The sequence below is a fragment of the Melozone crissalis genome, unplaced genomic scaffold (assembly GCF_028551555.1).
Source record: "Melozone crissalis strain CALT ecotype California unplaced genomic scaffold, PUWL_Pcris_2 ptg000018l_1, whole genome shotgun sequence".
Taxonomy (NCBI): Eukaryota; Metazoa; Chordata; class Aves; order Passeriformes; family Passerellidae; genus Melozone; species Melozone crissalis.
Genome location: NW_026535796.1, coordinates 18,815,320 through 18,841,677, shown reverse-complemented (window position 1 = coordinate 18,841,677; position 26,358 = coordinate 18,815,320). Strand labels below are relative to the sequence as shown.

The 26,358-nt window shown below is 46.6% G+C and overlaps 2 protein-coding genes across 3 annotated transcripts; both read left to right on the top strand.

Moving 5' to 3' along the window:
* The first annotated feature begins 707 nt into the window (after nt 1-707).
* Nucleotides 708-3,817, top strand: SLC35C1 (solute carrier family 35 member C1). The gene is made up of 2 exons (XM_054275754.1): nt 708-1,254; nt 2,966-3,817. The coding sequence occupies exons 1-2, from the start codon at nt 708-710 to the stop codon at nt 3,523-3,525; spliced, it is 1,107 nt and encodes a 368-aa protein (XP_054131729.1). The 3' UTR covers nt 3,526-3,817.
* A 1,444-nt stretch (nt 3,818-5,261) lies between these two features.
* Nucleotides 5,262-26,358, top strand: CRY2 (cryptochrome circadian regulator 2). Of its 2 annotated transcripts, XM_054275183.1 has the most exons (12): nt 5,262-5,452; nt 8,254-8,362; nt 11,922-12,064; nt 18,883-19,067; nt 20,372-20,460; nt 21,444-21,584; nt 22,066-22,377; nt 23,391-23,542; nt 23,670-23,872; nt 24,346-24,435; nt 24,934-25,075; nt 25,563-26,358. In XM_054275183.1, exons 1-11 carry the CDS (start codon nt 5,262-5,264, stop codon nt 25,071-25,073), a joined length of 1,755 nt encoding a protein of 584 aa, XP_054131158.1. In that variant the 3' UTR covers nt 25,074-25,075; nt 25,563-26,358. The 2 variants fall into 2 exon arrangements, with proteins under 2 accessions (XP_054131158.1, XP_054131159.1); XM_054275184.1 differs by lacking the exons at nt 5,262-5,452; nt 8,254-8,362 and having other exon boundaries at nt 11,981-12,064; nt 24,937-25,075; nt 25,563-26,357.

Genomic DNA, 26,358 nt, shown 5'->3' with positions numbered 1-26,358 from the left:
TGGTCAGTGAGTTGGTGGTTATAATCTCCCCGACTTGGAATTACCTTTTACCCAGTTGGAGCAGATCTCAGTACAGTTGCTGAGTTGTCTTTATTAGTTTCTTCCTTATCTTAGGGGTCCTGCCAAATGTCCTTAGGACCTGTAAATTCTACATTCTTTATGTGCCCTGTCAGCTTGCCCCCCAAGCTTTGCTAACTTCCACCTGGGTCTGAGGTCGTTGAAATGTGTCGAGACCTGAACCTTAACAAGGCTATTCTGCCGACAAGTAACTTCCTTTTGACACTCGGGCATCACTTAGAGCTTGCTTGTTCGCTGCTCTCGGTTCCACGGATCAAATCTCCTATCTTGTTGATTTGGCGTGGAAGCACACAAAGTTCAAAATCAAAGAGCATCCTTTCTTAAGAATTTTTTAATAAATTTCATATTCGCAACAGCCGCGCTGCCCCTGCGGCCGGGGCAGCCCCGGGGCGGAGCGGGCGGCGGGGCCGGGCCGGGCCCGGCCTTCCCCCGCCATGGCGCCGCGGCCGGGGCGGTGCCGAGCGGCGCCCGCGGGGCGTGAATAAAGGACGGCGGGCGGAGCCGCGGCGCTCCGGGACGCGCGGGGCCGGCGGCGCAGGCGGTGAGCGGGGCAGGCGGCGGCGGGAGGAAGGAGGCGGCGGGAGGAAGGAGGCGGGGGCCGGTGGGCGTCGCTGGCGGCGCGGCCCGCCATGAGCAGAGCGCAGCTGACGCGGACGGGGATCCTGCGGATGGCGCTGAGCGGCGGCGGCGACGCTGACCCGCTGCTGCCGGCGGAGGGCGGCGGGGACCGACGGGCGCCCTTCCTGCTGCGGGCGCTGCGCATCGCCGTGGTGGTCTGCCTCTACTGGTTCACCTCCATCGCCATGGTCTTCCTCAACAAGTACCTGCTGGACAGCCCCTCGCTGCGCCTCGACGCCCCCCTCTTCGTCACCTTCTTCCAGTGCGCCCTCACGGCCGCGCTCTGCCTGGGCCTCAGCCTGGGGGCGGCCTGCGGGCCCCCCTGCGCCGGCCTGCCCGCCCTCCGCCTCGACCCCAAGGTGTCCCGCAGCGTCCTGCCCCTCTCCGCCGTCTTCATCGGCATGGTCACCTCCAACAACCTCTGCCTCAAGCATGTCGGCGTGGCCTTCTACAACGTGGGGCGCTCCCTCACCACCGTGTTCAACGTGCTGCTCTCCTACCTCCTCCTCAAGCAGACCACCTCTCTCTATGCCCTTCTGGCCTGCGGAGTCATCATAGGTGAGGGGGAGCAGGAAGGGCTGCTCCCACCCGACAGCCAGCCCCGGAGAGACGGTGGTGGGGTGGCTTTCCCTTGGGAAGTCTTCCTCACCTGCATGGCAGCTCCCTAGTGAGGTGGGGTAGCTCAGGGCTCATGCCTTGCTCTATCTGTGGCAACCAAATTTGTATGTCTGGACGATGTAGGTGACTCACTACGAGAAGAAATTGCTCTCATTTGACACAGCTCCCTTTTTCCTTCAAGCACTAAAACTTCTCTACCCTCTAATGAAGTTTAACTTGCCTTACATTTTCTTTCTTCCCCCTTTACAGGCCATAAAATAGCAGGTGGCTTTCTCCGTGTTTCCAAGTTCTTGCTGATTATTAACTTTGGTAACAGTAACATTTATGTCAGCACCACTGGGGCGATACAATAGGGTCAGCCAATTGGTTTTGACAATAGGCTGAATACATGTGATAAAGGGTTAGCTGATCAAGCCAAGCGTAAAACACCACCAGAAAATCTGGGCGTGTGGTTAGCATGTAGGGCAAGGCATTGAGTGGCTTAACAGGAATGCTTATAAGTCGTCCATTCCAAAGGCAAAATAATCCCAAAAGCTACCTTCCACTGAAGGGCCATTTAGATGCCAGGAATGGTGAACTGTTGATTTCAGTCTGGTTTCAGGTGTGCATGCCTTCACTTAGTGTTAGATGGCCAGATGGAATCAGATGAAAATACAAGAATCTCCTCTCCATGGAAGAAGTGAACGGGAACAGAGCTACTGTATTTTCTGCAAGTGATGAAAGCAGTTGCCTTCAGCTTATCTTTTGTTCAGGCACTACCCAGGAGTGTGGTGCCTGGCAGCCTGACAGGGTTTCTCTAGGGTTAAGACTCTGTCCTCCTGGCTCCATCTCCATTCTCTGTGAGAGCATTGCCTGTGTGCCTATAGCAGCATAGCTGAGCGTCCTCTTGGCCTGAGACAAAGCCCCTCCTGATGGGGGATGGAACCCATTTGTATCTGGGCTTGGTTTCAAGCAGGCAACTTCCCAGACAGCTAATGAAAATGTGGCGCAGTGCTCCTTCAGTAGCTCATCTCCCTTTTATGTTTTGCCTATGAGCTGGATGGGGAGAGGTCTCCCTCTCTGCCCTGGAGATGCAAAGCCTGTAGCTCCTGTTTTGGAGGCGGTTAGACAGTGCTTTGCCCATCAAAGTTTAACATGAAGATACTGCACACAGTTTCTGCCTTTTGATTTTTTTTTTATCATGCTTAACATTACCATCATGTTTTTACTATCTTTCCATCTTCTTATCTGACCTATATTTTCCTTCCTGTTAACGGCAGAGAAAAGTCTATGAAGTTAGGTTTTCTCAAACTTTGATGAATATTTTTTCTACCCGTGTGTCAATTTTCAGCCTTTTCAATTAAAAATAAAATGGTCTCCTGAAAATTACCTATATGCAAAGACTAGCTGGAATAGTTGTTTCTGAACTGCTGCCTGCTCAGTGTAGGAATTAGTCCTCTGAGGTTGCATTACCCGCACAGTAAATTTCCTGCACTCGCAAAATAAGTCTTCCCAGTCGCGGCATTTTGTGGGTTCACATAAAGGAAGGGGGAAGCCCTTAAGCCTGTCTCTTGCTGTTGTTGTTCACTATCTAGTAAATGATGAATTTTTGACTCAATGTTTTCAGCCTTTCAGCAGCTGTTCAGATGATGCCTGATTTGTTTGGTTGCAGGTGGCTTCTGGCTGGGTGTTGACCAGGAAGGAGCAGAGGGTACTCTGTCATGGACAGGTATATTCTTTGGGATCTTGGCAAGCCTTTGTGTCTCTCTCAATGCCATCTACACCAAGAAAGTGCTGCCTGTGGTGGATGGTAGCATCTGGCGTCTGACCTTCTACAACAACGTCAACGCTTGTGTCCTGTTCTTCCCGCTCATGGTGCTGCTGGGCGAGTTCCGCACCCTCTACCACTTTGACAAGCTGGGGAGCCCCAGTTTTTGGGGCATGATGACCTTGGGGGGAGTGTTTGGCTTTGCCATTGGGTATGTGACTGGACTTCAGATTAAGTTCACTAGCCCACTCACCCACAACGTGTCTGGGACAGCCAAGGCCTGTGCACAAACAGTGCTGGCTGTTATCTACTTCGAGGAGACAAAGAGCTTCTTGTGGTGGACGAGTAACTTGATGGTTCTGGGGGGCTCCTTTGCCTACACGTGGGTGAAAGGACTGGAAATGAGAAAGGTGCAAGAGGATCCTAATGTCAAAAGTGGTGAAAGAAATGACACTGGTGTGTAGGCGGCTCCTGCACCTCTATTTTTGGGCCTGGAGGGGATAACCTTTGGTGCTCCTTTCCTCTTGAGGAGGAGAAGAACAAGGAGCAGGAAAAAGTGACCTGCAAAGTGTGTGGGGAACTGTGTCAGGAAGCAGAGCCAAAGACCTGACTGGATCATGTTTTGTCTCACCCTGTGTCAGAGTTGGGGAGAGCATGTGTTGTAGAGATCAACTGGGTTGGGTTTTTTGTGATTGTTTTTTAAAATGGATGTTGTTATTTACCTATTCTGGGAAATTTGCATCTGGGGAGTGGCGGGGGGGGGGGGGGGGCGCATTGGGTTCATATAAGACAAAGACTGGAATGGGAGCTTTGTGTGGTTAGAGATCTAAAATTACCTGAATGAATGCAATCTGGAGTTACAAAATCCTGAACCTGCAGGCAAGGAAGAGGCAAGTAGCCAGACTGTTTGGGTTAGATTTCAGTAAACTGTTTTGCTGTATAAGGTTTTTGCAACAGCTGTTCTTCCTGTTGCCCCATTCAGTGCAGAGGATGGAAATTCTCTCCCTTCTGGCTATGTACAAGTCTAAGCAACAGCAGTACCTCTAAAATGCCTTTCCAAAGAGTCAGCATCACATCCTTCTGAGTTTTTTTCCTGTGTTGCTTTACACCTGGTTTCTCAATTTGAGGAAGCATGGTAAGAGTCAGGAATTAAATTTCTCGTTCTCTCTGCGCTGTATCCAGTGAGGGAGAGCATGCTCGCTCCAGTGGCCTTTCTCACAGGGGAGTGAGCTTGGCCTCTGTGTCTCTGGGTGACTCGCAGCAGTGGAAAAGTTATTCTGAAACACTTGTTGCTTTAGGGTGGGGATCCCAGTTCACCAAGGGTTTGCAACACTTCTCATTACCCTCTTTGTACGGGGTAGTGTATATTGAAAATAGGGTTGTTATCCATTCCCTTGTTTCAGGGGCTTGTTCCATGTTTACTTTGTAGCTCCTCTGTGAATCCTTCAATGCAATGAGTTTCGTTCAACAGTATCAATTCCTTTGCTTGGAACTTGCTGCTGGACAGGTCTGCAGAAATCTCTGCCCAACCCACCCCACATCCCCAGTCTGGTTCTATGCAATAGAATATGTCAGTGCTGTGATTTCTGATTCCTGGGGTCAGTAGCAACAAACATCCTGTGGTGAGCTGTGATGATGCACCAGCTTTCTAAATCCCTGGCCCTTTTAAACGTCAAGTTACTCCCATAGCGAGCCTGGGCAGTCCATGCCATTGCTTCATACCCTGCTCCGTGGATCCTACATGATGTACCATGTCCCGTGAGTGATGTCTGACCACACCTACCGAAGAACACTCAATTTCTGCCCAAAATATCTTCCTCTTGAATTTGGGGGGCTGGAAGGGGCTCCTGCTCTAGGGTTCATGGCCGCAAGTACCTTTTCGATGCAGGCAGCCATTTGGGAGTTTTTAAAATATTTTGGTTTGTTTCTTGTTTTATTGGAATGGAGATGTTTAACGTTGACCTGTGGCGACCCACCCTGCTGACTGAACTGCAGGCTCACTCTCTGGGGGCGGCAGCGGCATTTCCGGGGCGGTTTCGAGTGACGCCGCCCCTCAGGCGGCAGCTGCGGCCTGGGCCGCTGGAGGGCAGCACAGCGCCCCCGCCGCGCCGCCCGCCCCGCCCCGCCGCGCTGATTGGCTGCCCCCGCGCGCGCCAGTCACGCGGCGGGGCGGGGCGGCACCGCGGCTCGGGCGGCGGCGATGGCGGCGGCGGCCGCGCTGGGCCCGGCGCCGGCCCTGTGCCGCTCGGTGCACTGGTTCCGCCGCGGGCTGCGGCTCCACGACAACCCGGCGCTGCAGGAAGCGCTGCGGGACGCCACGTCCCTCCGCTGCATCTATATCCTGGACCCCTGGTTCGCCGCCTCCTCCGCCGTGGGCATCAACCGCTGGCGGTGAGTGGCACCGGGCCTGCGGGCCGCGGGTGGGACCGTGCGGGACGAGGCTCCCGCGGCAGCGGAGCGCTCTGGGCGCGGTGTGGGCCGTGTCGGTGGGGCCGCAGCAGCACCCGCTTCCGTGTCGGGCCCACTTAGTGCTTCCCCGGCCCTCCTGCAGGAGAGCGGCTGTGCCTTGTCCGCTTGGCCTCGCCGCGGTTTTCTCAGCGATGCTGCCTGCCTGTGTGGGAGGATGCCTTCAACTTTATATAATGTCATTAGACTTTATCAGCGGGGCGGGTGCATGAGAGCAGCAACAGACGGACACTTAGCTTTGGGAAACCCTTTTGCCTGACTGTAGAGACGAGGGCAAAGAATGCTCGGCTTGGCGGCTGCGGCACGCCTCCCCTCTGCCCTTGGGCTGCCGGGCGCGCGTAGGCATGTGCGCACGCAGCTCCGGCCTCCATCGCTCCGGGTTTGGGGAAATGCTCATCGGCTGCTGCTGAGAAACTAGAGATGAAGCTGAATGGGCTTTTCCTCGTCTCTGCAAATGGAAAAATGTATAGCATGAGTCACGTCTGTACAAAGATCAAGACCTCACGTACCTGTAGCCAGTAACATTACATAATGCTGTTGTGGCCGGTCTCAGCAGCCTAAATATTTGGAACCCCAGTCCAGATAGGGATTCTCCCGGGCAAGACTCCCCTGCGTACAAGTGAAGCAGATCTCCCACTACCCCCTCAGAGGAAGTCGACAGACAACCACCCGGCTAAAGATGCTTTGAGAGCTCTTGGAAATGTCACGTGGCTGTGCACTGGGGAAACTGGAGTTGTAATTGATTGCTTCTAGTGTGCACCTTAGCTTCATTTCAAGGCATGGGATTGTATGGGTCATATCTGTATGTTTCTAGAATCCCACAGCAGACAATGGCATAAAAATTGTAAATGTGCAGAAGTTACTTAAGTGTAGTCATTCAAAGTGCAGAAAATTGTGAATTCTGTTATGGGAATCTGAATTGATCTTTCCATAGGCCAGACTTTCTGCAGGCAGCAGCAGACAGGAATGCCTTTCACGTGCTGCTGTTGTAACTGACTGTCCTCATTTGGAAGAACCAAAGTGGTGGCACAACAGATTAATTCCTGATCTGTTTAATCCTTGTTTGTTTCCACCAACATTGTGAAGGGAGGGAAACAGTTAGGAGTCTTCTTTATGTTGTAATCGTGGAATATATGAGCAAGCAAAGTTTTTAAAAGTAATGTTTTCTTGGAGGTGTGGAACTACTGCAGAGGTCAGAAATGACTGCTACTGGCTGTTAGGCAAAAAACGTATTAGCAAGTTACTTATGTTGGCCAAAATCCCATTCATTCCCATTGTGAGCCTTGGGTTTGTTTTTGCTAATTTTTTTAATCCAAATATTTGTATTCAGAGTTCTGTTCTTCGAAGGCAAATGCTTATGTTTTACCTAGTTCTCACAAATGTATTGTGTTGGAAAACTTATGTTATTTAACTGCACAGCATGTGTGAGCCATATAGGACTAATTAATGCTTGTTAAAGTTTTTAGAACACCTCGGGCAGTTGATGCTCGTATGTAATAAATGGAAAGTGGGCTGGGGCTCACAGAGTGGTTTGTTTAGGTTACCTGGATCTGGTTCTGGGTGTTCTCCTTTCTCATAGAGTGCCCTTCTTTTTGAACCCTGCACGCTTTTCTCCCTGCAGAAGTGCAGAGCTAACTTGCTCTGTCTGGAAGCTCACAGTTCACATTGTGGGCAGTGCAGCTGAGGAGAGAGGGTGCCTCTTTGCAGTGCAGTTGTAGTAGCTTGGCTTTCCCTGGCTGTGGGGGGTCTTTAGAGAGCAGAGGGGTTCTGGCAGATCACACTGCACAGTGGGCATGGAGGACAGAGGGAAAGGTAGGGGTTGGCAGGCTCACTTACAAAGTGTTCTGGGTGTGCCAGCAGTGCCAGGTGCTGAGGAGACATTAAAGTTTTAAAGCTGGTGTCTTTTGCAGAGTTAAATAAAACAAAGTGAAGTGACTCTGTAGATGGGGTGATGTGTGACTGGGAAAGCAAATGTTATACATTTGGTGGTTTATAGCATAGTGGGGAGTCAGTAAGACATACCATTAAATGCAGAAAGCACTTACATGGCTTTTTAGAGTTTTGGGGTGAGAGGGAATAGAAGAATGTCTTGGTATGCTCTCATCTCTGTGCCTTCATGGTGCAAGGTGAATTGCAGTTCTCTTTGCAATTATTCAAAGTACAGATGATTCTTGCCTCGGGAGATCTTGGTGCTCAGTCTTGTGCTACTGATGAGCTGGGAGAGTACATTTCTCTGCTGTGACATGGTGTATTTATAGCTAGAACTAAAACCTGCACAGTTCTTGCAGTATTTCGTTACTTTCTTTGGAGTAATGCATCAAAATTGTTCTTCATATGCAACATCCCTTTTTGCCCCAAAACCTTTGAAAGAACATACAGTAGGAAATTACATGGTTTATGCTTTCTCCATGTAATGTGGAGACAAGAACTGACAAGGGTGTTCTCCCACCTCTGAGGGGGGTGTGGGAAGTGGGTTGCAGTAAGAAGAACATCCTGGAAGCCTCGTGGATCTGGACAAGCACAAATTGCATGTGAGTGAATGGGAGCTGGCTGGTGCTGCAATCTCATAAAAGTTGTTAGACGGACCAGAGGTAAATATGAATTCTTGTTTTCTGGTTCTTGTCCAAACTTACAGCTTCATTTGGTGCTGCAGGTTTGCTGGAGTTCCATGCAAATTCTCATTTGCCTTTTAGCTGACACTAACTGCTGTTGTTTCTTCTCGGCAGATTTCTTCTCCAATCCCTGGAAGATCTGGATAACAGTTTAAGGAAACTGAACTCTCGCCTGTTTGTTGTGCGAGGGCAGCCAACAGATGTCTTCCCAAGACTCTTTAAAGTAAGAGAGTAATTTTTTTGGAGCATAACAAAGAAAAATTGGTGACCTGGTGCTAAACTTGCTTTCACTCCCTAATGATTGGTGATTCCCTCAGCATCTCTAACTATAACTAGTTCTTCACTATAACAAACTTTCCTCCTTAACTACAACTAACTAACTACTATCTATGAGGAAAAGCTTGGGAGCCAGATCTGCACCTGAACTCAGACTTGCAAAGAAATGTAGTTATAGAGTGTAACCTACTATCAGGGTGCCCAAGCTTCTGGTTTTGGATGGTGGTCTTGAACTTTGTTTAAGTCACCTCTCACAGGGCTGTACTGTGACACACAGACCCTTCTTGGTTGAGAGCTTCTTCCCTAGTGGCAATTTGCTTATTGCACCTTTTACTTAGGCAGACTGCTGTGTCCATAGACCTTTACAGACAACAAAAGAAAGTTCACTGATCTGTATGTGAATTGCAAGTAGGATTTTGTGCTAAAATTTCCATATTCAGGAGCTTTTATGTTAGCTGACCTTCCTTTTTCTGTCCAAGACTGCAGTTTAGTCATCTCAGCAGCAGGATATAGCTTGGGTCCAAGCTTCCTGCTGATGTACTGTTTGGGAATATGCAGTTACCTTGGTGATCAATAATGGATCATTGGGGCACATTTCTAATATGATATGTCAGTGCTGCAGATGTCAGGGCTAACAAGAGCATCTCCTTGAATATCAGGGCTTCTCATACAGTGTCATTCTTCTCCATCCTGTTCTAAGATTGTATTTCCCAAGGTCCTTGATGCTTTTTGACAATGTCTTTGATAGTGTTACAAAACTGAATGAAAAAAAATGTGGCTCTTAATAGTTGTATGAATTGGGGTGTCATGTGGGTTGTGCCTTGTATGGTTGGCAGACTAGTGTCCCCCAAATGGTACTGCAGACCAGCTGCCAGAGAAGGAGTGGTCAACTTGAATATGTACCCTCCTTGTGTAAATGGTTCTGATGTGTACTTTCTGGAGGAGGGCAGTTAGTACCGGGGAGGAACTGGACTCTGCAGATGAGAAGGGGCACTGATACTTATTTTGGCTTCTGCATCTTAACACATGACACAAACTAAGTGCTGCTTTTAGCCTTTTCAGAGTCTGGATTATTTTTATCTTTTGATCTGCAAGTAAATTCCAGCTAACAGTAGTTCATGCCCTCTTTATTTCAGGGTATTCACAGGATAATTAAAACTTTAACCAATTGAGCATTTTTCTCTGATAAAGAACAAAAACTAGTTGGCAGAGTCTGAAGTTTGGAGACATTGGTTGTGTAATCATCCAGAACTGCTTTTTGCTGCAGTCTGTTTTGTCTGGGTAGGTGAGCTGATGAGTATCTCAGGAGTACTGTAACAGAGCTGAAAAAGGTGTGGAGGGAAGCTGATGCTCTTACATGATAAGTATGTAGCTTTGGTAGGGATTGAGGCCTCTCCAGAGCTGCTGCACTGAACACAGAATTAGCAGCAGCTCGTGCCTTGCTGTCAGCTTTTGTGAAGAGGAGAGTTATGTCACATTTGCTACTGCAATATTTGGGCCTAATGTAATTTCTGCTCTCTCTGCCAGTAGCTGAGCTGTGTTGTCATTAACAGTCACCACAAAGGCACTGCTGTGTATGGATACCATGACAAGTGTACTAGTTAGCAGTGTGTTAACTTGTGCAGAAGTTTTTTGTTTCACTTCTTCTGAATAAACATCTGTAGTTTTCCCTCTTCTATAAAAGTGCACTGTTTGTTCACTGAAGTGTTTTCACAATTCCTTTGGTGCTTTTTCCCCTACAGTTTTTCTTTGCTCTAGGTTAGATACTAAGAGGCAAATCAGCAGTCATGACTTTTCATTTGTATATCTGCAGCAATTTACTGTCATAGAGGTAACAGATTTTCTGGTTGGTTGTGCTCTGCTTCCTGTGTACTGCTGCATCACATAGAGCAGTGGCCTTCTCAAAACTGTAGGAAATACCTATTTAAATTTAATTATTTAATTAAATTTAAATAATTTAAATTTAAAGTGTTGGCTGCTTACCTAAACTACCTGTAAGCCTAATGGTTTTTTATTCCATTCTTTCAGGGTAGTAATGTGTATTTCTTTGAGACCAAAACTGTCTTTTCCAAGTCCTCCAGTTGCTCCTGGCTTTCTTATAAAAGAAAGAAAAGTTTAAAATTAAACTGTTAAATCATGTAGGAGCAGGGCAGGGCCTGGAATGGCTGTCTGACCCCTGCTCTGAGTTATGGATGCTGTCATGTTCTTACTTTGAAAAATGGGTGGAGGATCTCTTTAAGATGTACCTTCATTGGTATATAACTTGTTAATTTCTCTGTCCTTACTAAAATTAATTTTGGGCTTGAGTCTGCAAGTTTAGAAATGTAGGTGGCTTGTACAGTTGTTTTCTGCTTCAAAATCCCCTTCCCCATATATGGCATTATTTTTAATGGTCTTCAGGGAACTACCACATTTGTTCTTTGTGCTTTGCTTCTGTTTGGCAGGTAGAAAAGTCTCCTGTATATACAGGGGTGATTTAGACTCTCTCACTTGGAGAATTGTGGTTCTTAGTTGTGTCAGGGTGTTTTTTAAATATCTGTAGATTTCTGGTTGTGTTTGCTAAACAAATCTGTGGGCTGCTGCTCTGCTTGATGGATGTCTTGGGAAGGTCGCTGTGGAAACCATTAAACCTCTTCTCATAGGATTCATTTTCTGAGGAAAACTAGGCCATAGACTTTGAGAACAATCTGTGCTCTAGAAAAGCCTGGAAGAGTCTGAGTGCTCTTTCATAAGGCCTATGCCATGTAATTGGTGAGGGATCTATTAAAGCTATGAAGATGAGAGTAAGTGCATGGCTTGACTAGGGGGGGGTGGAACTAAGTGATCTTTAAGGTTCCTTCCAGCTCCAACCATTCTATAATTCTAGAGTTCTAAAATAACTCCAGAAAGACAGGACTTTAAATCTGAATTGCAGTATCATACCCTACTGTGCACACCAGAAAGGAAGGTTCACTCAGTTGCTGTCCTATGTCCTGCAATTTCCTGTTTTTTTCTGTTTGGGATGGATATTGGTTTCCTATTGTGTGATGTCTTTAAAGAGATATCAGGAAAAATTTAGACTGTATTGATTTTACTTAATGTTGCCACATAAAAACACGGGGGATTGAGCAGAACTTCTGTTGGAAGAGCTTTCTGAAATGCTTTTTCTGCAAATGCTGGAAGAGGATGGTACGGTTACTTCAGGACAGCATGTGCAGCAAAACGTGTTATTGGTAGGGCTCAGGAACTGAGCTGAAATCTAAGAACAGTAATAGATAAGAACTGAACCTCCTCTGTGTTTTAAACCTGACATTACAAATTTGCATAGCAGATCTGATGTTTGCCAGAGCTGATAAAATTGTTGCTTCTTTGCTTATGTCAAATTCAGATTGCTGTTCCTCACAGCAACACTCTCAGAGCTTCCAGAACTTTATAAATTGCTCAGGAATTCTGAAATCTTCATTTGTAATTGTGTTGGTTGGGAATAGTTTTCTGTTTGACAGCTGGGTGTATTGTTTTTCTTGCAGGAATGGGGAGTCACTCGTCTCACCTTTGAATATGACTCGGAGCCGTTTGGAAAGGAGAGGGATGCAGCTATCGTCAAACTGGCCAAGGAGGCTGGTGTGGAGGTGGTGATAGAGAACTCCCACACCCTCTATGACCTGGACAGGTATGGGCACAGAAAGGGCAGAGGTGCTGTCAGGGCTAGGCTGGGATTGTCCTGTCTGCAAAGACTTCAGTCTGTGCCATTACACTGATCACTGTCATCCTGAGTGAGCCCGTAAGGATTACTTGGCACACTCCGCTTTGATTAGAACACGTCAAAGTGCTGACAGTGACGTGAATGTACAGAAAGGTGTTGCCTCAAGCTTATTAAACTTTGTACTTGAGTGGCATTTAATTTGCTCAGCTGTGTCCTATTGATTGCTCTCCTTGAGCATGTCCTCAATGTATGGATTGCTTTTTTTGTTTTTGCTTAATTGTAATAAAGGTAGTTGAGCTGTTGTCTCAAACAGGTAATGAAAGCAGGGCTTTTAACTGATGGATGTGTCAGGACAGCTGGAAGAAGTAAAACAAGGTAGATTGGAACAAACTTTCCTTTTTCTAAAACCTGAATGCTTTGTCTTTGTTGTGTGTTTGCTATGTTTGTTGTTTTGATATTGAGTTTTTATATATTTACTTATATGTATAATCCCTCTATATACATGGGATTTTAAATGGTGGTGACAGTCTTTCAGCTAAGACACTAAGGTATGCTTGACTTCAAAGTCAGTACTGTGTTTTAGAACTATTCTTACAGGTTGCTTGCTTTTTTTTTCTTTCTCCCTCTTTTTCCCTTTTCTTTCTGATGTGACTTGTGCCAGTAATGCTGCATGTATATTTTCTCCTATAAATCTTTAACATCCATAATTTCCTATGGGAAGGAGCTTTGCAGTTAGCACACACACTGTGTGGAAATATTTGTCCCTGGAGTGAGAAGGATTCTTGAACCTGTCTTGTGAGCAGGTGCAGTTTTCTAATTCTGCATTAGAATATCATGTTTATTACCGAAGTTTATTACATCCTCACCCCTCCAGTGTCAGTGGCCATCACATTCTTCTTCACGTCACCTATGTCTTTTCCAAAGTGGAGAGTTTCATGTGGAATCTGTTCTAAATCTCTTATTTTATCACCTTTCTTTATACTTCCAGGTATTTCTAGAGGTGGAGAGCAGTGGTGAAAGTGACAAAGAGTGCACAAAATGTAGAAGCAACATAGATTTTTAGAGTGCTATAATGTGTCCTGTCTTTTCCTAACAGTAGCATTATTTCTGATTTTTCTGAGTGCTGCTAAACATTGAACTGATGTCTCAGGGCTTTCTTCCAGAATGGTGGTAGCTATTTGAGAGGCTGCTACTGTATAAATAAGTTTAGGATTGCATATGGAGAAACAACATGACCAACACTGCAATTTCATCTGATATTTTTGGCAGCTGGTTATGTGGTATATAGGGAAATTGTTAAGTTGCCTTTTATCTTTAGCTATCCCAGATGCTCATTGCGTCAGTAATCTTTATCATCATGCTCTTTTTTGTCCCTTCCCAGATACTTTGTAAAAAATATTGAGCAGCACAAGCCCTAGCTCAGCTCTGTGTAGGATTTCTCTTCCTGTTCGAAAAATAGATTCCTTCTCTAATTCTGTAAATGAAAGAATTTTCTGTCTGCATGGACCTTTTTCTTTATTGCAAATTATTGTGGTTTCTTTAATTTTTTTTATTGAGGGATCTGAATGAAATTTCTCAAAATTCACAGAGGATATATTGATTCCTTTGCCCCAGGCTCAAATGTGTCTAATAGATTTTCAGGCACAACTTCCCTTTTACCAAGGCCAAATTAACCCTCCAACATATTGCATATATCCATGCATTCACTGTTTCCATTAGTGTTTTCTACCCATCTGCTTAATGTTCACATCAGTCTATTCATTTGTCCCTCTGATGCTCCTGAAATGCTTTTAAAATCAGGAGTGGTATTTACTCTCTTTTTTCCCCCATAGTATTTGGACAGTTACAATTTCTGGGTGAATATTTGGTGGCCCTGGCAAGCTTTTCAAGCATAGCACATTGTTTTGTGCACTTTTTTCCACCAGGCACTTTTTCCTGTTCTCCCAATCTGTCACAGCATCTGATAACATTTTCTTTAAAAAAACCGAGTCATAACCTCCCTAGATACCTCCATAGTGAATACACCTGCAGAAATATATGCAGGGGTTTTCTTGTGCTCTTACAGTCCCTCTTTAATGAGTTTATCACCTCTTGGGCCTGTAAATATCTTGGAATATCTGTAAATGGGATGGTTTTGGTTAGATTTTTTTTTTACTACTTATGCTTTTTTAAAAAAGTTTCTCAAACTTTGATTTCGATTAGGAGATACAAGAAGGTTGTGGTTTTTAATTTAACTCACCAAAGTTTGGTGGGTTTCTGTCTTTGTCTTCATTTTTCCAAAAGATTCTGCCTCTGTTGTCTTAGCTGATGCTATTCTTTAATTGTTTTGACTCTTGTGATCTTTCTGAAATAGCTTTTCAGATCTGTATGATATTGTTGCTCCTGGAAGGGTGTTAAATTGATGCATGCTAAAGTCACAGAGCAGGCAAGTGATAGCTAACATTTTCAGCTATACCTTAGCATTGTCTAAGACTAAATAATGAATTAACATTTCTTGTGGGTTCTTGATTTCTTGTTTCATGAAGCAGTCATTTATGGCAACTTGAAAACTGGGTTTTGGCAGGTGATGGGATGTGATAGATGCCCAGTCTGTGTGGATGTACTTGAGGTGTCTGGTTACTCTGATATTTCTTGGTTCTTGGCATCTCTGAGATTTCTCAGCTGGTGGTAATACAGTTTTTGATACTGTATTTCTCCTGGAAGTCTCAGACTATCTCTCCTTCCAGCTTCTAACTCTTGGTGTGTGTTGTCCCTCTGCTCACCGTAATGTTTTTCCTGCATAATTAGCATGTGGTAATAATACCTGGTGGTGGCTTCCTACTTCTCATCTTTCTTTAATCAGGTTTCTGACAAGATTGTCAGCCCAGTTTCAAACAATTTAGACTAATCTTTCACTCCTACATAAATGAATCCAGCACTTGTCTTGTTCCCTGCAGTGTGTTCCTGGTACCACCTTCACCAGCTTATTTTAAACATTTGCCAAGAGCCTATTCAGTTAACTTGTGAATTTGACCAGTTTTACCCAGTAGGAAGATTACAGTTTGCCTCTTGTTGGCACTGCCAGCATGCCTGTGTAATTATCAGAGCATCTTTCACCTCCTCTTCCCCAAAACAAGGAGAGGGGTGTAGAAAATTAACATCAGTGCTGGTAAATACTCCTGAGAAAATCTGTGAAATCTCAATCAGGCTGAGAAATGTTCAGATTGTAGAAGTCAGACAGAAAAGATAATTTCTTGGGTATCAGCTTAGCCTGTTCATAAGCCTTTACTTGACAGTTATTCTGTCTGACAACTTCCAGGTGACAGGTTGTTTTGTCTCTTCCCTGGATCTGCCCATTTTCTCCTCCTTAGGATCTAAATCCTTTGTAGTGTGTTTACTTATGGTCAGCACTGTGGATTCTGTAATCCCAGGCAGGCTGGGTTGTTCAGCAGGAGTGGTTTAGGTCAGAAAAGAACACTGTGATCTTGTGTGCTTGTAGCATACATCAGGATCACCTTTTCCTCAAATGCCCGAGGCTAAGGCTGAAATGAGTGTAGAATGTGTTCTCATAGGAGCACGTGCTAACTGAAATGAACCAAGAGTGTGGGGAGGTGTGCGTGCCTTGGTGCTTCTGCAGTTCAGTACACTGTGCCAAAAAGGTGGGTTATTTCGAAGAAGGTTTACTCAAACTTCTGCCTGCCACATCTTGTTATCCTCTCCTGTCTTGCATGGTGCTCTGGTGTCAGGTGTTTTCCCCCACTGCTGATACCCAGCCTGTCATCAAGTCACTTCTTCATCTCTCATCTTCTCAGTATGTGTTTCTGCGGAAGTTGAACCGCTTGTTCTTTGTTCAGCATCTGTTGGATGGACAGATCAGTTGTTTATCTCTCCATCTCCTCTCTGAATCCGTAGAAATACCCTTTGTTCTACTAGACAGAGCCCTCCATGAGCTCTCTGCAGCGGGGATTTGGATCAGAGCAATTGCATAAGCTGGCAAGGCTAACGACACAGTCCGCGTGAATTGGTCCTGGGCTGCCTTGGGCAGCCTGCATGCCGAGCCCTGGCAGCCAGTTCTTCCTCCCGCAAGGAAGCGGGGGAGCACATTCAGTCCCTTGCCAGAACCCAGCCTTGTCATTTGCAAGCGAGCTGAGGTGTCAGGTGTTTGAGGCCAGCAGCTTTCCTGAGCCCATTAGCCATCCTGCAGGGGCACTGCTGTGGAGATGATTCAGAAGCTGACACCTGTGAGGGCGTGAATTTGAGTCTGCAGACACTCTGCTGTCACAGGTGACTGACTATAGGATACCTTATAATCACAGCAGTGCTGGAATTGTTTGGTCAGGTTTGGGTTGCCTGCTTTCCTGAGGTGAAGTGTGACTGATGGTCAAACAGACCTTCATAACTTCTGGCATCAAGGTACTACTGTCAGATAGTGCTGGGCAGCATATTGCTAGTTTGGTAGCACAGCCAGTTTTGGGTGTGCTCACTAACTAAGGTAAGGTTCTGTGTGATGAATACAGTGGTTCTCTGTTCCACTTCAAGAAAGCTAGAACAACTGCTGCATGTGGCAAATAGGGCTGGGGGGAGATGGGTGAATTGGGAGTATTAAATCCTGGGGAGGGGCCTCCCATTATTTGTCATTGAAAGTCATGTGAAAGTATGTGGCCTGGATTAGAAGGTCAGTATGAGGAAGGAAAGGACCCCTGCTTGTGGAGCTTCCTGTACAATTTTTTGTACAGAAGGCCTGAACAGTACTACAATACTCAGTAAGTGTAGTATAATATCCCATATTGTGCAATATCCAGTATTCAATACTTCTTTTCCTGGCAATACCGTGAAAGGTCCAGATTTAGTGCATAATGCCAGTGTCAGGTGCTGTGAAATGTGCAACTTGCTCTAGTCCTCTCTTATAATATTTGTGTCCCCTATCCAATAAGTCTTTAGGAATTCAGGAGTGGTACTAGGTAACTTCATTCATATTCACATCCTTGAGGATTTGAAGCACAGACACTAGCATCCATCTGCTAGTCACAGTGGTTTGCTCCAAGTAGCCAGCTATCCGCAGAAGTTTTAGCTGTGAATCTTGTACAGTGATGTGGATCTCAGACTCAACGGCAGCTTTAGCAGGACTGAAAAAAGAGGCAGTGTGGAAGAAGTAGCTTCCCTGCCCCTGTCACAAGCACCTCAGGGCAAACATGGTGCAGCTTTGTCACATTTTCTCTTCCAAGCTCTGAATTCCTATGGAAACAAGTGAGCCTCTCTAGAGTGCTGTAACTGGAAATGCCTCACTTTGCATCCAGTGGAAACACTGATTTTTCTGTGGATCTTTGGCTGGTCTTGTTTGGGGACTCACAAAGCAGCCACAGAGAAGCGTGCGGTGGGTGATGAGTTCTGTCATTTCTTGCCATCTCTGGGGTGGGACGTGGAGACAGCCAAAAAATGCACGCAGGAAAGCAGAGGAGATGCACTCTGGTGGTGATGCAGGACAGAACGTGTTGGCTGTAAGGCAAATGCAAATATATCTGTCTCTGTGGCTATGACTATGTCAGAGTGCTGTGCACATCCCGATGGCCTTCCCTCCCTCCTTACCCTGTTCGTTAATGTCTTTATCTCACAGTGTTTACAACTTAAAGCAGAAAACAGGGAGGAAACTGCAGGAGGCTCCATTTTTAATCTGTTCGGCCGTGCTGCCCGTGGGGCAGGCTGCGCTTCCCTGGCCGGCAGTGCGGGCGGGCTGGCTGCGGCCGGTGCCGCGGGGCCGGGTCACCGCGGAGCACACGTGCGGGAGCCCCGGCCCGGCGTGTCGCTCCGCCCCGCCACACGTGCGGCCCCGCGGGAACGGGCGGCACATGGCGCCGCCGGAACACTCGGCCCTAAGCCCGGCCCCTTGCGTAAGCTGTTGATTGTAATGGGTGGGGAAGGCTGCTGTGCTGCGGCTCCTGTGTGAGCCGTGGGGTTGCCTGCCTCCGCTTTATGTAATGCTGGCGATCCCTATGCTGTCGGCTTTGCTGTTAACTCCTTCCAGTCCTGCAGGAGAGAGGTTAAAAATGGCGTCTTTCAGCCTGGGGAAGTTTACCGTGCCATGGGGCCTTCTCAAAGTTCTCTGTCCCAGAAAAAATAAGACTGCATGGCCCCAGCAGGCTGTGGATGCTTGATGAAGTAGAGGAAGGGAGAACCTTGACTGTCTTTTTCCATAGTGTGATCTGACACAGGTCAATACCATGAGACAGGGCTGCTCCTGACGTTAGTGCATGGAGGGAGGATAGTGATCTCTCTAATCACAGGGAGAGAGGAGCGGTGCAAACTGGGATTTGTCTCATCCAAGATAGGTGGAGGAGGGGTCACTAACAGGCTGAGTCTTCTGTGTCAGAAAAGAAGGAAGTATGGTCAGAATCAGATTATGATATCACAAGGTGTCAGGGGACCCAGATACAGGTCTAGGATTTGCCACCTTGAGGAGACAGGCAGTAATCAGATAGAGATTTCATACAGGGGTCTGATGAGCTCCAGGAGAGAGATATGATGCTCCGCTTGATTCAGCTGGAGCTGTATTGAGGGTTTTTTTTTTCCCTGTGGAGATGTGGAAATATGTGATATTTTGTCTTCTGATGTATTTTAGAATTTTGTTTGGCTGATTGTAATGTCCTTTGAGGGATTCATCAAGTGAAAAGTAGGTCTATAAGGATTTCAGTAATCAGAGTGAAGGGCTATCTTGAGCAGAGATAGCAGGGTCCAGTCTGGATGTCATTTCCTTGTGTTGTCTGTGACAGTGAGGCTGTGTTGTTTCACCTTGTTTATTTTATCTCCAGAATAATTGAGCTCAATGGCCACAAGCCACCCCTCACCTACAAGCGCTTCCAGGCCATCATTAGCCGTATGGAGCTCCCCAAGAAGCCAGTGAGCACTGTAATAAGTCAGCAGATGGAAACATGTAAAGTGGACATCCAGGAAAACCATGACGATGTCTATGGGGTCCCATCCCTGGAAGAGCTGGGTATGTGTCAAGAGTGAAGGCAAGGACTACTGCTAGCTGAAACAGGATCTAGTGGAACTGTTTGCAGTGGCTGGCACGTATTCTCACCTGACATGGGCTGCCTCTAGCCATAGCATGGCCTAATTCTCTCAGCAAGTGCCAGACCTTGTGATAACACACTGGCATCTCTTGCACTGCTGCTGATGCCCAGCATCCCCTTTAGCACTGCTCTGAAGGGCTCTGCATCTGTCAGTGTGCTCTCTGCTATACTGAGCATGTAACCACTGTACTAGGATCTCATGTCCTCACCAGCTGCTTTCCTCCTGCTCCTGTCTCAGGCATGTTGTGTAACAGACGTGAAGAGGTAAACTAACTGTGTACCAGGTTTAGATAATTTCATTCCGTTATTGCCAAGCAGCACCAATTTGGGAACTTAGCAAGACAAAAGATATTACAAAAATTCCTTCCACTCATCCTGCTGTGGCTTACAGTCCTGTAAGACTTGAAGAAGGAGAATGAATAGCTGAGGCATGAGGAATGCAAGACCTACATCAGGGAAGTGAATCTAAATGCAGGGGAAGAAAGGACTAATGCAGAATAGTGTCTGTGACTGGAAACTCCATACCAGCTTTATAGGAAGTATCCTGACACCCTATGGCACAGCTTCAACAGTCATATAAAAGCATGGGGCTTCACAACAGGAGTATCCTGAGGGCTGCAGTCCTGCATGGATCTACTTTCTTTATTGTCTGGCCAAATGTGAGACTACCTGTAACCTCACACTGCTCTGCTTACTGCCAGGGGAGGCTTCTCTGTGCCCAGAGCACTGTAGGGGGACTGCATTATTGCTTCCCCCTTTGCAGTGGTTCTTTTGCACTAATCCAGTGCCTTCCCTAGCACCAGCCTCAGCAGAATAGGAGCCTTACCAGGAGCAGCTGGGCTACCTAGTGAGCTGCTGATGTCGATGGCAAGGTGTTTTGTAGGGCAGAGCTGTGAAGCAGATGTTTCATTGCCAGCTTCTCTGGCCTTTGGAGCAGAGCCCTGTGGGTAGTGCTGACATACCAGAGAGAATGCTGGCTGTGAGCAATGGGGAAAGTCACCGTAAGGCTGCCTGTAGCATTGCAGGGAGAGGCCCTTGAAGTGCTGTGTCATGAGCAGGCTCTCCCTATATCCTACATGATTTGCCTCTGTACAAGGATTAGAGCAGCGAGTAAGCCACATTAGGCAACTGTAGTATGTACTGTCTTGCTGTTGTTAGTGCATTATCCCATATCTATGCCCTTTGTCTGGCATAGCATCAAATCTTACAAAGTTCTTTCTCTCAGGCTTTCCTACTGATGGTCTTGCCCCTGCAGTCTGGCAAGGAGGGGAGACAGAAGCTCTGGCACGGCTGGATAAACACTTGGAAAGAAAGGTAACCCCTTATTTAAGTGGTGTTTCTTACAGACTGGGCCTCCAAATGAAAAATGTAGTGTTGCCTATTACCCCATTCCCTGCTCTTCATAGCAGTGGTCATAATGTTCAACTGTGGAAAGGAGTGTATGGTTCAAAAATTTAGAGCAGTATATTATTTATGCTGCTGTTTGAAGCACATTGGACTCTTTTTTGTGTCTACTTCTCAGTTTCCTTTAGAGGAGTGCAAAGTTGGAAATTCTTCTGTTAAGTTGTTCAGTCCCTGCTGCACACTGCACACCACCTCTTGTTATCTTTACCTTGGGTATTAGTGTGAGTACATGCTTATAAAAGAATGCCGTCCCCTTGTCCCTCAGCATCTTGATAGAGTGTCTCACTGGCTGGCATTCCTTGAGCCCCTTGTTGAAATAATCAGATTTTTTTTCAATGGGGCTAGTGTTCTTGATTATAGTGCACAAGGTAAACAATTTCAAAGTAACGGAAGGTGACCCAGCTGCCAAAGCAGGCTCAGCTTTAACCATTTTGTACTTCTTTAATCCATCCAGCTGGGTGGCTTGATATCAGTAGTGGAAATCAAAGCATAAATACTTGTGCTGAAGAGGGAGTAAATTATCAACATAATGCTCCACAAAAGGGACTGAATTTCCCCAGTTTACTTGTTTAGTGTGTAAAATGAGATAGATATACCTGGACGTAAACAGTTGTGTTAGCTGGTATCTCTAGGAACCCTCCAGATTGTTAGCTCCTGTATGCAAAGCAAATTAATCCTCTTGAGCAAAATAACTTTAGTGTAAATCCTGGAGCAAAGGTTTTGCATTTCTTGAATGGGGCATGGGGTTGGGACCTCTCCCAGCAGTGGTTGGAAGTAAATAAAAGAGACTGTTGTGAGATGTGTGTGTCCTCACCACCTGCACAGGGGCTTGCCTTTAGCAGTGTCCCACAAATACAAGGGGTCTTTGGCTCATTTCTCCTGAATCTGTCTAGGCATGGGTTGCAAATTACGAAAGACCACGGATGAATGCCAACTCATTGCTGGCCAGTCCTACAGGACTCAGTCCCTACCTGCGTTTTGGCTGCTTGTCCTGCCGCTTGTTTTACTATCGTCTCTGGGAGCTGTACAAGAAGGTAAGACAAAAGGTTCACCTGGAGGGCAGGTGGGGTTTGAGCATGTATAGCATGATGCTGGTTGCCAGACAGTGTGCCAGAATTGGTGCAAAAGATAAGTTGCCTCCCTAGCATTTAATTGTTGGGCTGAGCTTGTTGCTACTACCAGAGGAGGCTTTTGGGTAAGAAAGTAATTCTCCTGTATGTACTCACACAGGCCTTAAATCTGGTGGTACCTTGTTCTTCAGTCTGGACTTCTGTTTTATGAGCCATGTAGAGCCATTTATAGCTAGTTTTACATTGTTCCAGTCACTTGTCATTGTACTGAGTGATCCCTGTCAGTGCTCTGACTCTAATAAGGGGGGATCCAGCACTGAGCTCCTTTATGGCAGTGGTCAGTAGCTGACTTGGGAAATGTGTGCAAATGCATGGGTGCCTCTCAGCTCAGCTTCATGAAGGCAGTCCTTCAGTGCTTGTGAGCAGCCATGTTCCCTCTCCACAGGTGAAGCGGAACAGCACACCCCCCCTCTCTCTGTACGGACAGCTGCTGTGGCGGGAGTTCTTCTACACAGCAGCCACCAACAACCCAAAGTTTGATCGCATGGAGGGGAATCCCATCTGCATACAAATCCCCTGGGACAGGAACCCTGAAGCCTTGGCAAAGTGGGCAGAGGGCAAGACAGGCTTCCCTTGGATTGATGCAATCATGACCCAACTGAGACAAGAAGGGTGGATTCACCATCTGGCCAGACATGCAGTGGCCTGCTTCCTGACCAGGGGTGACCTCTGGATCAGCTGGGAGTCAGGAGTCAGGGTGAGTCCTGGCATTTTCAGATATTTGCAGGAGGCCATAAGGAAAACAAAGTCTCCCTGGCACTTGCTGCAAGGATGGGCACACAGGTATGGCTTTCGCTTCACGTGTAAAAGGTGCATGGAAGAGAGGATTTGCTAGCAGGCTCTTGGCCAGCCAACAGCCTGACTTCTTTCTGCCTTCTACTGCAAGGCTCTGACTGTGTCACAGGCCTCAAGTAACCATAACTAAATGGGGGGGTGCTTTTAGTTTTGGGTTGTTTTTTTGTAAAAATTCTCTCAGTCCATCTGTTTTCTTTGCAACTTTAATGTCACTTCTTAACCTGACCTTTTTCCTCATTATAAAATCCATCACCGTTCCGGTCAGGGAGCGCTCCATGACTGTGAAATCTGAGTCTAGAGTCTCTCAAGGAAAGAGGTAAAAGACCCTCCTCTTGGGCCAATCTGAAAGGACACACAGCTTGAATCTATCCAATGTACATAGTGCCCTACACAAAAAGTGGAGGCAGAGGCTTCTGGTCACAAAGCTGACAAAGAGCATAATTGAAAGTGCTGCCTGAAGTGCATGGATGTGAGTGAGTTACTGCTGAAACCTTTCTGCCTCTCAATGGTAGTGTGCTCTGGGGCCTTCAGAGGGGTTCTTTCTTCTTGCTTTGGCGCACGTTCTTCTGTGCAATATCCTCTCCTTCCCAGGGTTCATGCTTTACATTAGTTATGCCTGCCAGGCTAGGATCAATACCCAAAGCTTGCTGCAACACTAGGTAGTGATTTAGTCTGTATCTGCATGAGACATAAGCCAGCACTTTATGAGTGTGAGCAGACCATGCCTCCCTAAGTGAAAGTGTCAGGAAGTGAGATGCATTGACCAGCCAACTGACTTCAGCTAGCAGATCACCTCTGTGCTGCTGCTCTGTTCTCATAGCTCAGTGCCTGCCATTTGAAATAGCATCTTGGGTCCTACTGCCACAAAGTCCTCCCCAGGGAAGGTCTCAGTGCCTTTTCCTCCAATTGCTGCAGGTGTTTGATGAGCTGTTGCTGGATGCAGATTTCAGCGTGAACGCGGGCAGCTGGATGTGGCTCTCATGCAGCGCGTTCTTCCAGCAGTTCTTCCACTGTTACTGTCCTGTGGGCTTCGGACGTCGCACAGACCCCAGTGGTGACTATGTGAAGTAAGTGATGTTGCCTGGAGCTGATCTTTGTTTCTGCATCTCTAAGCTGAAGTCAATTAGTGGTTCACAGGTGCATGGCACTTTCTGTGTGTTGTGCGTGCTGCACTGCTTTCTACTTGTGTTGCAGGAGGTATCTGCCCAAACTAAAGGGTTTCCCTTCACGATATATCTACGAACCATGGAATGCCCCAGAGTCTGTGCAGAAGGCAGCCAAGTGCATCATTGGGGTGGACTACCCCAAACCCATGGTGAACCATGCAGAGACCAGCCGACTGAACATCGAGCGCATGAAGCAGATCTACCAGCAGCTGTCACGCTATAGAGGCCTCTGTAAGTACCAGCAATGGCAAACATTTGTGTCTTTAATGGGAGATAAAATGCTGGGAGAAAAGGTCATGATTTAAAATAGGTGTTACTTGCCTCTCTGGCCTGTCCTTGCAAGAGGAAGCAGTGCCCTGCCAAATCTGCTCAATTGGTTTCCAGGGAGATCTCCATTATGTTCTCAGACAGCTAAGAGTGGAGTGTTTAGGTCTGAGAGCTGCTGATAGCATGGCACAGTCTATATTACCACTAGTGGTCCATTGTCCACTTTGTAAGAAAACCTAAGCAGTGTATTCTAAATAAATGCACGGCTGGATCACAGTGTGTGTCTATAGTCAGCACTGGGTCAGTGCAGCTCTGAACTCCTCCTGCTTTGGGATATGGATGTGCTGGTTGGTGATCACTAAGGTATTTCTGTGAAAAGCTTCTCCCAGCCCAGGTGTGTTTTGTTTCTTAACTCAGATCCTCTTGCTGTTCTCTAGGTTTGCTGGCATCTGTCCCTTCTTGTGTGGAAGATCTCAGTGGCCCGGTCACAGACTCTGCTTCAGGGCAGGGCTGCAGCACCAGTACAGGTGAGTTGGACCTATCTGTGTGCTTTTGATTTTCATGTCATGTTAAAGGTTACAGGCAGGAGAGGATCCTTTTCTAATAAGAAGAGGCTACGCAGCTAGGAAAACATTAATATTCCTTTACATTTTTATCAAAAGTCCCCAGTGAGCCTTCATGTCTAAAATGGCTGAAGAATAAGAGTTTATTCATGTGAGTCATTTATTGCCTGTATGGGATCATATGCAGCCACTTAAAGGAGAAATGCAGATTGCTGTAGGGTTAATCAGGTATAATTAAGCTGTCCTCTGTCAAAGGAGGATACTTTTGTGTTTGGGGTGACTTAATTCTGCTTTTAACAAAGACTTTTTGGTAAAAGTTTTCAGGGAAACTGTGACCAAATGGCTCTGTGCTTGTGCAGTCTTCTTTCTCCCAGCTCTATGGCAGGTTAGGCATGGGTGTACTTGTGAGGCCATCTAAACACAGGGAAACCATTGCAGTGATGTCTCTTCTTCCTTCTACAGCAGTGAGGCTGTCTCAAGCAGACCAGGCTTCTCCAAAACGCAAACACGAGGGAGCGGAAGAGCCATGCCCTGAAGAACTGTACAAACGAGCCAAAGTGACAGATCTCCCCGCTTCAGAGATCTCTGGAAAGAGTTTGTGATTGTGAGTACTTCCTAGTGTGATCTGGCTTAAACTACCTGGTTCTGGAAGCTAATAAGGCTCCATTTTTACTCCCACCATTTTAATGAACAAAATGGACTTCCTTGCAGAGGGATGTGTAAGGCTCCTAAGTGTAATCCACAGCCCAGAAATATGGCAGTGGTCTGCCTGCAGGTCGTTTGGATTTTGTGTGACACACTGTTAGCTCCATTGTCCGGTGGAGAGCGGTGCCCTGTGCTGGAGCTGTCACAAAGCACACTTGTTGGTGCATTTGCTCTTGTGAGGTTGCTTCTCCTTCCACAGAGTGGGCTCACAGCCAGATTCTCCTGTCTGGTGAGGGGATGGGCTAGAGCAGGAGATCAAGCAGGTCCAGTCATCTGCCTGCAATGCTCCAGATCCCAGGAGGCAAGGAGCTGGTCACATGTTCTGCCAGCTTTTCAGTATGACAAGGAAGGTCAAGACAAATTGTCTCTTTTACTGTCTCCTACAGCCAGCGACAAGCACCTTGCAAGTGAAGAGAGAGAGCGCTGAAGAGGTGACCAGAAAAGTAGGAGCTGCTGTCACAGAGGGACTGGAACTTGCCGTCTGCAACAGGAAATCCAGGGTCTCGTGTAACTGTGTAATTCCAATAGCTGCCACAGAAGGGCGCTGCATTACTTGTGCTTGGGAATATTTGGCTTTTTGGTCTCCAGGGAGCCAAATACATCTCTTCTCAGCCATTCCCACATCTGCCCACATTAAACAGGGCAAGAACATTCTGTCAACTTGCTCACTCCCAGGTGTATCTTTCTTTTCTGACAATGGCTCAGTGTGTATGAGTTGATGCATTGATGCAGGAATTTGGCATCTGCACATCTCAGAAATAGTGAGCATCCTTTCTCAGCAATAGTACTTGGTAGTGATGTATGCTGATTAATTCAAATTATAGTAGGAGTTAAGAAGGAAGCTGCTACAATGTCAAAAATAGAGTACCCATCCTACAAGAGAACAGGGAAAACTCAGTATTTCTTTCATTAGGCTGACGAGGAAGGAGATGCTTTCTGAGTAAATCAAGGTAATGCTATGTGGGATGGAAACAAAATGAAGGTCAACTGTAGCACAAGAACAGATACCCTTGAAAGGCACTTAAAACTTTCCTTGCAAAAAAACATTGCCACTGCAAGGTGAGTCATAGTGCTATTGCCTGGAATGGGCCACTTCAGAGCTGTTTGACATCTGGGGAAGAGAAACTCTCTACAGCTCCCTGGAAGGAAATTGTAGCCAGGTGGGGGTTGGTCTCTTCTCCC

What these genes read in the sequence shown, in the direction of transcription:
- SLC35C1 (XM_054275754.1), top strand. Translation starts at nt 708, where the DNA reads ATGAGCAGAGCGCAGCTGACGCGGACGGGGATCCTGCGGATGGCGCTG. An exon ending in GGCCTGCGGAGTCATCATAG is followed by an intron (nt 1,255 to 2,965) that starts GTGAGGGGGAGC and finishes GTTTGGTTGCAG; the next exon opens with GTGGCTTCTGGCTGGGTGTT.
- CRY2 (XM_054275183.1), top strand. Translation starts at nt 5,262, where the DNA reads ATGGCGGCGGCGGCCGCGCTGGGCCCGGCGCCGGCCCTGTGCCGCTCG. An exon ending in ATAAACACTTGGAAAGAAAG is followed by an intron (nt 20,461 to 21,443) that starts GTAACCCCTTAT and finishes GAATCTGTCTAG; the next exon opens with GCATGGGTTGCAAATTACGA. An exon ending in CCCAGTGGTGACTATGTGAA is followed by an intron (nt 23,543 to 23,669) that starts GTAAGTGATGTT and finishes CTTGTGTTGCAG; the next exon opens with GAGGTATCTGCCCAAACTAA.